The 12689-nt window shown below is 35.1% G+C and overlaps 1 protein-coding gene across 6 annotated transcripts in view; it reads left to right on the top strand.

The window, feature by feature from the left end:
- The window catches only part of LOC149805357 (uncharacterized), a 133506-nt gene that overhangs the window by 95714 nt on the left and 25103 nt on the right, over positions 1–12689 (top strand). For all 6 annotated transcript variants that reach the window (XM_089949657.1, XM_089949637.1, XM_089949644.1 and 3 more), the window contains exons 12-13: positions 2559–2708; positions 6716–9472. In XM_089949657.1, coding sequence (XP_089805783.1) covers positions 2559–2708; positions 6716–9472 — 2907 coding nt within the window. The remainder of the gene's footprint in view (positions 1–2558; positions 2709–6715; positions 9473–12689) is intronic.

Here is a 12689-nt window from a genome sequence, read left to right as displayed (position 1 = left end):
CATTCTTCAAGCATCTGAGGATTTAATCAGGCCATATTATCTTGTGCCTCATTCTTCAAGCATATGAGGCTTGAATCAGACCATATCATCTTGTGCCTCATTCTGCAAGCATCTGAGGATTTAATCAGGCCATATTATCTTGTGCCTCATTCTTCAAGCATCTGAGGCTTGAATCAGACCATATCATCTTGTGCCTCATTCTGCAAGCATCTGAGGATTTAATCAGGCCATATTATCTTGTGCCTCATTCTTCAAGCATTTGAGGCTTAATCAGACCATATTAATAAATGCATGATTCAAGAATTTTGAGGCTTGGTGATTTGTAAGGTTATGCTGTAATGGTGATCAAAACAATGCAATGGGTGTACCATGTTATTATTAGGTTACGTTTGTACTCTCTTGTATTAAACCTGACTTGTGATCTATCACAGGCACATTGTAATTATAGGTTACTGCATTTGTATGGGAAAATATGAAGGAGTTTTTCAGATGTAATACTGCACGAACTTGGGAGTGCAGCATATCCATCCAACAAAATGAGTTCATATTTTCCCATACAAATGTAGTAACCTTTTTATTATATGCTTAGTAACCTTTTTATTATATGCTAATTTTCTTATTCTACCTCAGGCTTAATTATATAAACAAAATACACTACAAGAAACAAAGTAAATGAATGTATGCCGTATTCCAAACTAAATACACAAGCGCAGATTCATCATTACACAACAACAACATTATTAATGCCCACATAACTCCGCCCAGATGAATTTGAACTTGGTTGTGCGCTATACTTTAGTTTTGAAAGAAAATGGCATTTTTGTCTACTTAAAATCTAAATTTGGGGTCATATTGTGAATGAATGCGCATCACAACAAGTTTTCCATTTGATCTGGAATGAATAGATTTTAGTATTTTTGTTGATTCTACGAAATTTTGTGATTATGGACTGGATTTATATGTGACAATTAAACATGAAATACATCAGATTGAAGAAGTGAGGGAGAAGCGTGTTGCCATCTGCAAATGTGTTTCTGTTTCTGTCACTGAATGTTTGAAATCATAATGTGGGAAAAATGTTAAGTCTTTCAATTGCAATTATCAAAAAGACACTTGAATTTAATGCTTATTTCATTTTGAGTGCAGTAAGGAGGATGTAATTGCACTTATATTTGAAATTACAGTACAATTTTGAAATGTGTAATCAAGATTGAAAACCTATGACATGGCTTATGTAATTCAGATTTGCAGAACTAAGAAAGTACATTCTGAGGAAATTCAGGATGTAAAACTGTAAGACTTTAGCATATTTTTTTGGCCATTCTTATTACCAGCTTATGCCTTGTCTCTTGTATGTTATTTGTAAGGACCCTTGCTGGCATCTACTGTATAGCTAGCCTAAATCCAAATCATAGCATCAAAAAAGTAATTGCAGAATGTGCCAATGCAGCTATTATGTGGCAGTCCACGAAACATTTGCTTTACTTCATTCAGAAACAAATTTCATCAACCAAAACGTAAAGCGCCTACTACGCGAGTGTACATGATTTTTTTACAAATAAAAAATGCTGACGTCTGCGTTCATTGTTTTTTTACAATAGAAAGTAGTTCCTTTATGCACATGAGTGCAATATGAAGGTGTGCAATATCATAAAATGTTGAACGATTCTGACAATGTAAAGTTAACAGAGAAAAAAATGAGCATAAAATAATGTACATAAATAGTATAGGATCTCTTAGTGATATCTTTCATCCATGGAATTAATTTGTAAGAAATTTTGTCCAGTGAACAAGGATACATTCTGCTTCAATGTGAAATGCTTTAGTGATGATGAAGAAGTTTTATTATGAAAGTGATTTACTTTGGAAATTCATAACGTAAATATGCCCCATTATGATGGATATTGCATGTAGTGCTACCAATGTCCATAGATCTGTCCATCTCATTGTGGTTAGGTCAGTTGTGTGGCAGTGTGGTGGAGTAACCATGCTTTGTGAACAAGTTCTATTATATACCTCACAGAAGTAATGATACCAGTGATTGGCACACAGAATGTCATGTCTCAGAGAACAAAACTTCGCTTCTCCGACACACGAATATGGCTCTCTCATGCAGTTGTGTTTCCCTATCATGTTTGATTATGTATAATAACCATTTAATTGCCCTTGTTTGGGAGATATACACAAATATTTTTCACCCTTTGCCCTTGTATAACTTGCTTTGCCTTGGGTGAGCAATCTTCTTATCTCCCCCTTAGAAGACCAGTACATGTATATTATCATTTTTCATTATATGAACCAATAGAGTGGACTTTTATGTGGTTTTTTTTATAGTATTATTTATATTTCTTTCCAATATTTGTTACCCTTATTAGAATCCTCATTTCTTCCCAGTTTCTTAATTTTTGTAGGTAACAAATGGCAATTTCTCCAAAACATTTAGACATGAAAAGTTTATTTTGTTGAGCTCCTAACTAGATCTTAAGAAGAATTGATGATTTCAGTGTTGAGTTTAGTTTACACACATTTGATTAATTTGAACTTAAATTTTGCTGTAGATCTCAAGAGTTGGGTAATTCAATACGGTCCCAGTCAAGTGGCAGCAGCAGCATTGAGGCTAATCCAGCCTCCACCACCAAGGATAGTGGCATACAGTCCAATGGGGAGGATGTTCTAAGGGGCCACCTGTCACCTACCTCCAACCAGAGGTTAATATCTTTCAGACTGTTTAAAATGCAAGTTCCTAATTATGCAGGAAGGTGGAGGGGGTCTAATCTTCATCCCTAAGTAGGGAAGGTTGCAAAATGCAAGAAGGGAGGATAGGAAAGCAAAGTTTGTTCTAAAATTCCATTAAAATATTTAATTAAACACATCCAATTGGTCATTTGGTTTATTAAACATAAGATGTTGTTTAAATTATGATTTTAAATAGTGACTGCCTACCACACAAGGAAAACTTAACTGAGTTTCAGTAGAGACAAGTAGAGTTACCATTTTTATTGTGACATTTGTTGGTGACACTCTTAATTTATGTATTATCACAGTTTATCTTGGCCAGTTATAATGTTTCTTATTGTCAACTTAATTTCAGAACATCAATTGCAAATAGAAGACACAGTTTTACATATTTATTATACATGGGGGCACTCATTTCTTCCAGATCTTTTACTCCTGTTTTCTTGGTTATTTTTAACATTGTTTGGAAAATAAGTATCAATCTTTTTGATAAGTTAACATGAAACATGTTTGTTTAACACAGCAAGTGTTTTTCTACATGGTTTTCTGATGAATCTGTGGTGATCATCTGTGAGAGGGGTGTCAGTCTTATCTCACACCTTTGTGGTTCCTAGGCAGGGTTAGAAGTTAAATATGCAAACATTGCTGTTAAGAAAACATTTTTATATATGTTGTAACCATACTTTATGTATGATATCCAAGCAGGTAGCTATATCTTCTACATATGATGAATTTCGTATTGTGACCACTTGTTTATTGACTGGACAGGGGTGGGGTTAGGTACTGGGGGATATGTTGTTGCAATATGCAGTGGAAAGGAATAGGGTTTTATGATAGCAAGCGATTTTAGTTGTTCTGGTATGGATTGTTTTGAACTGTTAGTTTATCTTGTGAAGAAATGAGCTGTGATAATGAGATATTCAGTCCCTTGGATTTATATCCAAGGATTGTCACTCAGCACTAACGTATGGCAATTATAAGGATGTATATTGAAATTTTTTCAAGACACTTGAGATTTATTTCCTTAAGGTTTTAGTCATTACAAAATATAATTGGTATCAAACTATCTCAAAGGCTTGTCTGTATTGAATTTAATTTTTGCACTAAAATGATTCAGCTTCTGGTAAACCAAATTGGGAATTAACCAGCAATGAAATGGATGTGTTTTTCTGGATGATTGTAATATCAATGTTTGGTTAATAACAAATTCATTGTTTTGTACTTTTTGCATAAAAACTCAAGAAACTCAGGTTTAATTAAAAAATTAAATGTAATTACTAACTTTTAACTTGAATTGAATCAGAAACATACATCAAATACACCTTGTACTCTCTGAATCATTAAAGGACATGGCTGTTGATTTTGTGCAAGGGGAGGTTGATTATTAAGGCATTGTTCACTGCAGATCAATGGGAAACCTTGTCTTATAGGTTACTTAAGGAAGCAAGAAAAGTACATTAGTGCCCTTTTAGCTTATTGTCCACATAGTCAAATAAACTGACAAAATACAGTTTGCAAATAGCAGTATAAGCTGTATACCTTCAATCAAGTAGATATACGCATATAGTGTTTTGTGGGGAAGCGGATCATTGTTTTCATTGTTTCTAGTAATTTTGTGCATATGGCATGATACTGAGTTTCCATTATTAAAATCAGTATCAATACTGTTTTGATCTCATCATAAAAACATAAACTTACCAGTACTTCCAAGGACTTAACTTTTAGTCGGACAGAGGTAATAGAAATCTAATTACCCTTCCTGGTGGTTTTAATGCATTTGCAGTTTCAGAAGCAAAAAAAAAATATATACAAAAAGACAAGTAATTAAATAACAGATATAAGTCAGATCTAACTGCAAACTGCATAGACATAGATCTGTGGTCACATAATATACATTCTGATCTGGGTCTATGCAGTGTGTTTGCAATTAGACCCGACTAATAAGTGAGTATATATGGTACTTGATGTGTATTATCACTATGCTTAGAGCAGACTATAATGCTTGGTTATTGGGAACAAGTAACAGAATTCACTATTTTTGATGTTGCCCAGTTTTCTTTTGTTTTATAGTTGCTACAAAGCAAAGACCTAATGAACAATGATAAATCACTGGATACCAACTGACCTTTTTACAAGTTTGATTACTGACAAAAGTGACAAAGAAAATATAAAAATTGACAGCAACTACTATATGTACTCACTCCATCTGCAAACTGCATAGACCCAGATCTGTCGTCACATAATGTGCCAGTAGATCTATGTCTGTGCAGTTCATTAGGAGTAATCAGTAGAACAAACAACATAGGACCTGATCTGCTGATGCAAAATGAAATGGCAGAGCAGGGTCTGCTTTCTTTGCAGCTTGACCCAACTTAAAAGTAAGTATATATGGTACTAACATATAAATTATATTGAAAATAAAGATAAATGGACAGAAATGTTCCTTTCTGATAAAAAACAATGTCAAAGATCTATGTGATTACTCATAGTGATCTGAAATCCTTGTCATTTGTCTAGATCACATGACATAAATTCTAGATCATATGACATAAATGTGGGTGATCCAACTTGTAGATAGATTTTGACTGAAATTCTTAATATAAATTAAAACATGAAGAACAATATACATTTTGTGCAATCTATATTTTCAGCATGTTGATCAACCTTCCCAGTAAGCATTCTTTATTACTCTAATACTGGGTGTTTCTATGAATATGTTCAGTTGGCTTTGTTTTCAGAATTCTCAGAATTGTCATCCAGAAAAGTCTCACACATCTCTGGTAATGCTGATTATTGAACAGTAGAACAGACTTGCATACTTTAGGCACAAGAGAGTTAAAAAAAACGTCTGTAAAGAGGATTGGATGGGTTAGTGTGTCAGAATTTAGCAGAAGAAATTTAATGGTGGAGAGAGCATGGGAGGGGGGCAAAATTCTTTATGTTCAGTACTCATTCCAACTCTAGTCTCCAATAATGATAAAAATCATGTGCAAGAATTTGTTGTTTCAATTATTAAAATGTTAACCTAGAAGTATGGAATTAAATATATAGTTAATGAATTAAGTAGATGATAAATCTAAAGTTAATTTACAGTAGTTTTCATCACCACTGTAACTGTTGTAATACTACAGGCAGGTTGATTGGTTGATTGCAGTTCCATTAGCAATGCTAAATCATTTTCTTCATCAAATATCTACTGATATATACCTTCAGAGATTGAATATATTGAAAGTTGTTCAGTTTAATAACATTGAATTACAATGAATTATCATGAATTACACTGAATTACACAAGAGCTCTGTTGTCTCCATGTTATAACTTTAATTATATCTGAAAACAAATGTTGACATGTGAGAAGTTGAACCTCTGAGTGCAATCTGCCAGATGATTTATTAGATGATGAAGTCTTATTAACTTGATAGATTCTCTTATATTTTTATGTCCAAATAAAAACTGCATAGACCAAGATCTGCCATCACATAATGCACTGGCAGATCAGGGTCTTTGCAGTTAAAAGCAATCAGTAGAACAAATAACATAGACCCTGATCTGCAGGTACATTATGGGACAGCATATCAGGATCTTTGATGTTTGCAGTTAGATTCAAGATGTGAGTAAGTATACCCTATAACTGTAGTAAATAAAAAAGTATACACTTTTAAAATTTGAGCATTAACAGTCCTGTTAAAGAAGAGTCAAGGACTGTAAATAATTTTGCGTACAAGTTTATTTAGTGAAATACATATTACATAAAACTAACTTTTAGATCCTCAGTTTGAAAAATTAGGAAAATTTTGTCTAAGAATCATTTTTAATAACATCCCCTGTTGAACTATGATACACTGAACACCATGGCATTATAATAATGCAATATTAACCAGTTCATCATACCTTGCTGCAAATTTGACTTTGAAGTGCTAAAAAAGTGTGTTGCTTTCACAGTGTGTAAGAGATTGTGATTATGACATTGTAATTTCAGATACCTCCAGCAGACATTGAAGGAACGACAGCAGGCATTGGATGCTGAGCATATATACAGGAAGGAATCAAATCTTGTTCAACCGAGGCCACATCACCTGGCCTATGGCAGTCAGCCTAACCTGTCCCAGCCTTTGATTGTTTTCGATACTGGAAGAAACTCTCCATATATGTTTTCCAATCCAAATAAAAAATTATATTCCTCTCAAACAAAGCTACATTTGCCCTTTGACAGGTCTGAGAAAGCAAAGCTCAAAAAGAGATCTGATGGTCAGAAAATGGGTCCACACTCAAGTCATATGCGTCCCTTAACCCCTCAGATCTTATCTTATACACGAAACAGAAACTTTCCTGATGGACATGTGCATTTAAGAGAAGGTGGTTCTGGAAGAGGCCATCAGAGGCCTGCTTCAGCAGTGGAATTCACAGGGGCTGACTTTGAGAGGCAACAAAAGATTATAGAACTTCTATCCTACCAGAATGCTTTGACACCGAGGCAGTCTTCTTCCCACGACAGAAGAAAAAGTGATTTCTATATGTCTGTGCCCAAGTATCTTGGTGCATACACCACTGAGTCAAGGGAGGATAGTAACCAAGAAGAGCATCCGGTGCAGGGAAGAGGAAGGTCTAGTCACAAACAATTCTTGGCAGCCAAAGAGAAGATTCTGTATCACGGAAGTGACGGGATTCATGAAGATGACAATGGGGATGGTTCATATTTGAGAAATTACTCTGGTAAAAGAGGACATCATGTTCCAAAAACTCAGTCTATGGAGGATTATGGAATTTATGGTGATGATGACAATGATGCAGAAGAAGAGGATGAGACAGATGAGTATAAACAGATACCAGCAATGAACGTGATGAATGTTCCACATAGGCCCAAAATTATGGTGCCCAGGTGGCGACAGAATTCACCCAGCTATGTGGCTGGGGTAGATCTTGACAAGCAGCCCAAGGGATCATCTCAGGAACACCTTGCAACCTCTCTGGCTCAAATTCTGACTAATCCGGGCCCCAAAAGCAATGTTAAGGGGAGAGTCAGCCCCTTAATACATTCAGGTAATGCCTCCAGCAAACAGACACAGGAAAAAGACAGAAATAATGCCAGGGTTGAACACACTGGAGAACACACTGGAGATCAGGATATTGAGTTAAAACAGGTTACTGATATTACCAAACAAGAAGAAACAGAATCTCCCTCTAGCGATAAATGGAGCAAGGACAGAGAAAATCATCCATTCATGGATACCCAGCATGAAAAAGGAAATGATAACAATATAGACACTCATGAAACAATTTCTGTGTCTCATTCACATTTTAAAGAAAATAATCACCATGGGAATTCAGCAAATAGCCTAAAACAGTCTGGAAACGTCCCAGACACCAATGATTTCCTAGAGAAATCGGACAATCGAGCTCAAGCCATACTTGATGGTAGTCAATCCTACAGGAGGACAGAGAGTAAACCAACAACAGACAACAAATTTCTGAAGGTTTCAAGTGTTTCAGCGAGCCAAACTCATCAAATAGTGCCTGAATCTTCAGATTTAAAAGAGGACAGGTCTGCAGTGAAGTCTGCTAAACAAGACTGGGGTAGTCTGATGCCTAAGGATCGACATGGGCCTAACTTCTCGACTGGCACCCCTGGAGTATCAGATAGTGTCCAAAAAGCCCTGTCAGTACCAAAGTCAGGGGGGGATGACAAGCACAATACACAAACACAAAATCTGATAGAGTATTTTCAGAACAGAAGATTTATAAGTGCTGTCAGCCCTGGAAGAGATTCCAGTGTGGAAGGTAAAATGAGTCATGGGGTGCAAAGAAGCTCAACACCAAATCGAGTATTTGATAAGGATGGAATTGATATTATAAACTTAGAGATGATTGGTAATGATGATAGAAATGGTGATAACAATGCTGCATTTACTAAGCAGATGACTTTTTCTGAAGGTCAGACAAGTGCAAATCACAGGAAAGAGAGTGAGGGTCAAAGTTCAAAAGGTCAAAAGAAAAGTAAGGCAGACTCAGATGATTCCATTTTTGTAAGTGAGGTTAATGATATTGAGGAAGGTGTCACACAGAATGGACATTTCCACAAGAAACAGTTATCACTGGTGTCTTTTTCCAAGCCAGGTGAATCCTCAGGTAATCAGGGAATAAGTAATCTAAAGAAGTTGGAGGAAACTAAAGACTCTGGGAAGAGAGACTTTGAAACCAAAGATATGGCCAATAACAAAACATCAGGACAGAGTGTGATCAAGCCATCTGTCAACTTTGCAGAACTTCAAAGAACCACAAGTCCAACCCGTTTGGGTAAAATGAGCCAGCCTGTTGGCCCTGTTAAAATTCCTATCACTCAGGGTAAGGCAAATAATTCATTGCAAAACATGAATGGGAATTCAATTGGGGCAGAGACTGGGGCCTCATCAAGACGAGCACTAAGTCCCCACCTACATGAGAAGCCTGTTGAAATTGAGAATCAGATGCCTAGTCTTCTTAGGGAAACAAATGAGATCACAAATGCCTCTAGAGCAAGGCGGTCTCAGAGTCCAAACAAAGGATCTGCAGATAGATCTCTTAGCCCATCCAAGGGAAATCTGAAGGATACAAAAATTCCTGTCAGGAAAAAGGACTCTGGTCCTGGATTAACAGTGCCCAATCAATCTAATGTGTCTAAGTCAACAGAAGACATCTCCAAAATAAAGAAAAAGTCTGCCTTTAAAGACTCAATAAAAAACCTATTTGGAAGGAAGAAGTGAGTAGATTTCCTTGTTTTAGTTTTTCATTTTTATTTCATCCATAGACTTTTTCCAATTTTAATTTGTACTTTCAGATTGGCTTATTCACTTATAACTTCTGAAGCTTGGCAGCTTCACTTTATGACATTTAAACTTTGAAACAAGACCCCTCGTTAGACTATAGATCCATTGAAAGGAATACTTTGTATGCCTTTTTTAACTCGTGTTTTACAGAAATGCAACTTGATATCATATATAGTCACAGCTAAGTCGGGATCTACTGAAAACAACATAGACCCTGATCCACTGGATCGGGGTCTAAATTGTTTGTTCTGCTGATTAATCCTAACAAAACTGCACAGACTCAGATCTTCAAGAGTATTGTGCAATGACAAAGCTGGGACATTGCATTTTGCAGTTAGATTTCACTTATAACTGAGCATGCATGGTAATTTGGAGAAACAAGGCTCGGTGTTCTCATTGTTGTTTTTATTGTATGTCTTAGGATTTGATTTTTCATTATGGCATAAAAAGTAACCAGTATATTGCCAGTGTGTGTATTCAGCTCCATTACTTTAGGTGTCAATGTCACACCCTCTTGGTTTTGGACACTTGCACTTCACACATAAAATATTTTGTGAGCTGCTGTAAACATTACCACAGGGCTGTACAAAGTGTGCATACATCATGATTTCTCGTTGATGAACCTTTTGCTCAGAAATTTAAACTTTGGTATACCAAACAGAAAAATCAAGGGTTTTATATATTTCATATTTGTGTTAACACAGATCACACAGAAGTTAATCATGTGTATGTACATACATGTTTAAAATGAACTTTGTTATAAAGTCTTGTTTTTAATATCCATTTGACCAAGGTACAAGTTGTATAATTCATCACCAGCATGCAGGTGACCAGTACTTTTATTGTGTATCTTACAAACATGTTTCCTGGGAAAATCACATCATTTTTTTTAATCATATGTCACAGTGGAAATGTTTCTTGATAATTGCTGGATGTTCAGCTGCAGTAAAAACTGTGTCTTGTTATCACTATTTCCCAAATGTTGCATGCAGACAACTGCAGCTTTCTCAGTACTATACCTTGAAAAGCATGGCCCAAATCCCAAAACAAATCCCTGCAAAGATAAATCTCCATTGAGCCATTTCTTTTATTTTGTGTTCAAGAATCCATTTATAGATAATCTGAAAGAGAACATTACGATGTAGAGAACATTTCCATGTACCATAGATGCACACTTATAAGTTGAGTCTGACTGAACCAGATTTGCCATTGCATAATACAGATCCAAGTTTATACAGTTTTTATGGAGTATTCAGTTGAACAAACAACATAGTCCCTGATCAGCAGCTGGACTTGACTTGCACATGAGTATATGCAATAGTTGCTCACTTGATGACAATGCAGCTTCAGTCCAATAAACATCTTCGCAGGCCAAGGTTCCAAAAACCCTATCTACACCTTGGCAGATTGAATTGCTATGTTGGTGCTTTGTCCTAACGACATCTATTGGATTTCATGTGTTGCCTCCCTTAGTATGTAATGCCAACTAACCAATGGCATGGTGCATTGTACATTGGCAGAAAAGGCGGTGCCATTTGACCTGAAAGGGATACTATGTATGTTTAACAACGAAAATATGGCTATGTACCAGAGGGAAGCAATTACAGGTCTGTTTGAATGAAAGGTATTTGTGCTAACAGGGACAGACACTAGAAAAGTGCTTATTTATCAGTCCATTCAAGTTTTGTGCTTGCCTTGTCTTGGTCACATAGGAACACTGTTCAAATTTGAACAACTTAATTTTGATTGGATGCTTGATATGCCAGGGTGTAGATATGGTTATTGGAACCTTGGCTGACGAAGATGTCCAATAAAGTGTTGCCAAATTTCTCAGTAGCATAAGAAAGTTAAAATACATGAAATCCAGGTCATCAATTTTTCAAGCATATTGATGACATTTGATCAAATATATATTACTATACTTTTTTCAGATATATAGGCATTAGTTACACACTTCAGCATGGTTGGTGCATAATCATGAAAAATTCAGTCAGGAAATTTTGTTTTAGACTAATGTGAAATCACAACTTTTGCAAGTATTCAATTTTGCAAACGTTTCGCATGAGAAGTAAATCTGAAACCTAATTCCATATAAATGAAATGGTGCATCATTTTGAGGTGCCTCATTGTTACACAGGCCCTTTTATGAGTATGGTAATTGATCGCTTTATAATGGGTTCATATTTCTTTTTATTATATAATTATAGTTTTTCTTATGACTGATTATAATATAATTTCACATGACACATGCATTATCATAAAACACATACATCATTCCTTAACCTTGATTTTAATGTACCTAGTACAAGGCAACTTCACCTTGAAAATTGTGCATATTTACAGCTCCCAACAATAGTTTTATAGTGAGAACAAGAATATTTTAGTACCTGTTCATAAATTTCACAATTTTATGCTGTAAATGTGCTAATTTATTTCAGGAAAATATGTAACGATGTTAAAATTATGATTGATGGGTCTTTTTGATTTCATTGTAAAATTATCCCCAAAAAAGTGTTGTCAGAAAGAATTTGAGAAAGAATTCAGTCATAATTTTAAAGACGAGATGAAGCAACAAGAAGTAGATTGTCTTCAAATATTTGGGTGCATAGTAGACTGTACTTATCTTTTTTATAGACTTCATTGACATAAATTATTTTAAATTTACCAGAATTATATCAGTATCAATTGTTGTTAGGTTCTTTCAAAACCATTGTTGACTACAGTTTTGCTTAAACTTTTGAGTAATTTATTTAATATACAGTTTCATTTAGATTTTATACATTGCTATAAAAATATCCTTCATAATCTAATTGAAATGGAAGAATGGCGCTATAATTTCTTTTACATGTATTTATTGAAATATTATCATTTAAACCCAAGTATAAACAACGATTACATACCTCACCTATACTAATCTTTTTTTAGTCTCCAGTAGTGATTGTGGAAAATAAATTCAGACTGTGATCTTGACAGTGAAATGTTGAGACATTGACATAAAAAATAAACCAAAAACAAGTGCATTTTGTTCTATGAATATCAAAGTAGAGATACTTTAATGACTTAATAAAAGATCTTTTTATTTTCAATCATTGATTTTAAAATCAGCTTCAGAAGCTGTTATCATTGCCAACTCCTAGAAGCCTGAGTTTA

The sequence above is a fragment of the Sinohyriopsis cumingii genome, chromosome 2 (genome assembly GCF_028554795.1).
Source record: "Sinohyriopsis cumingii isolate HCF-2022 chromosome 2, ASM2855479v2, whole genome shotgun sequence".
NCBI classification, from domain to species: domain Eukaryota; kingdom Metazoa; phylum Mollusca; class Bivalvia; order Unionida; family Unionidae; genus Sinohyriopsis; species Sinohyriopsis cumingii.
The sequence above is the reverse complement of the archived record's forward strand: the minus strand, read 5'-3'. Positions and strand labels throughout refer to the sequence as shown.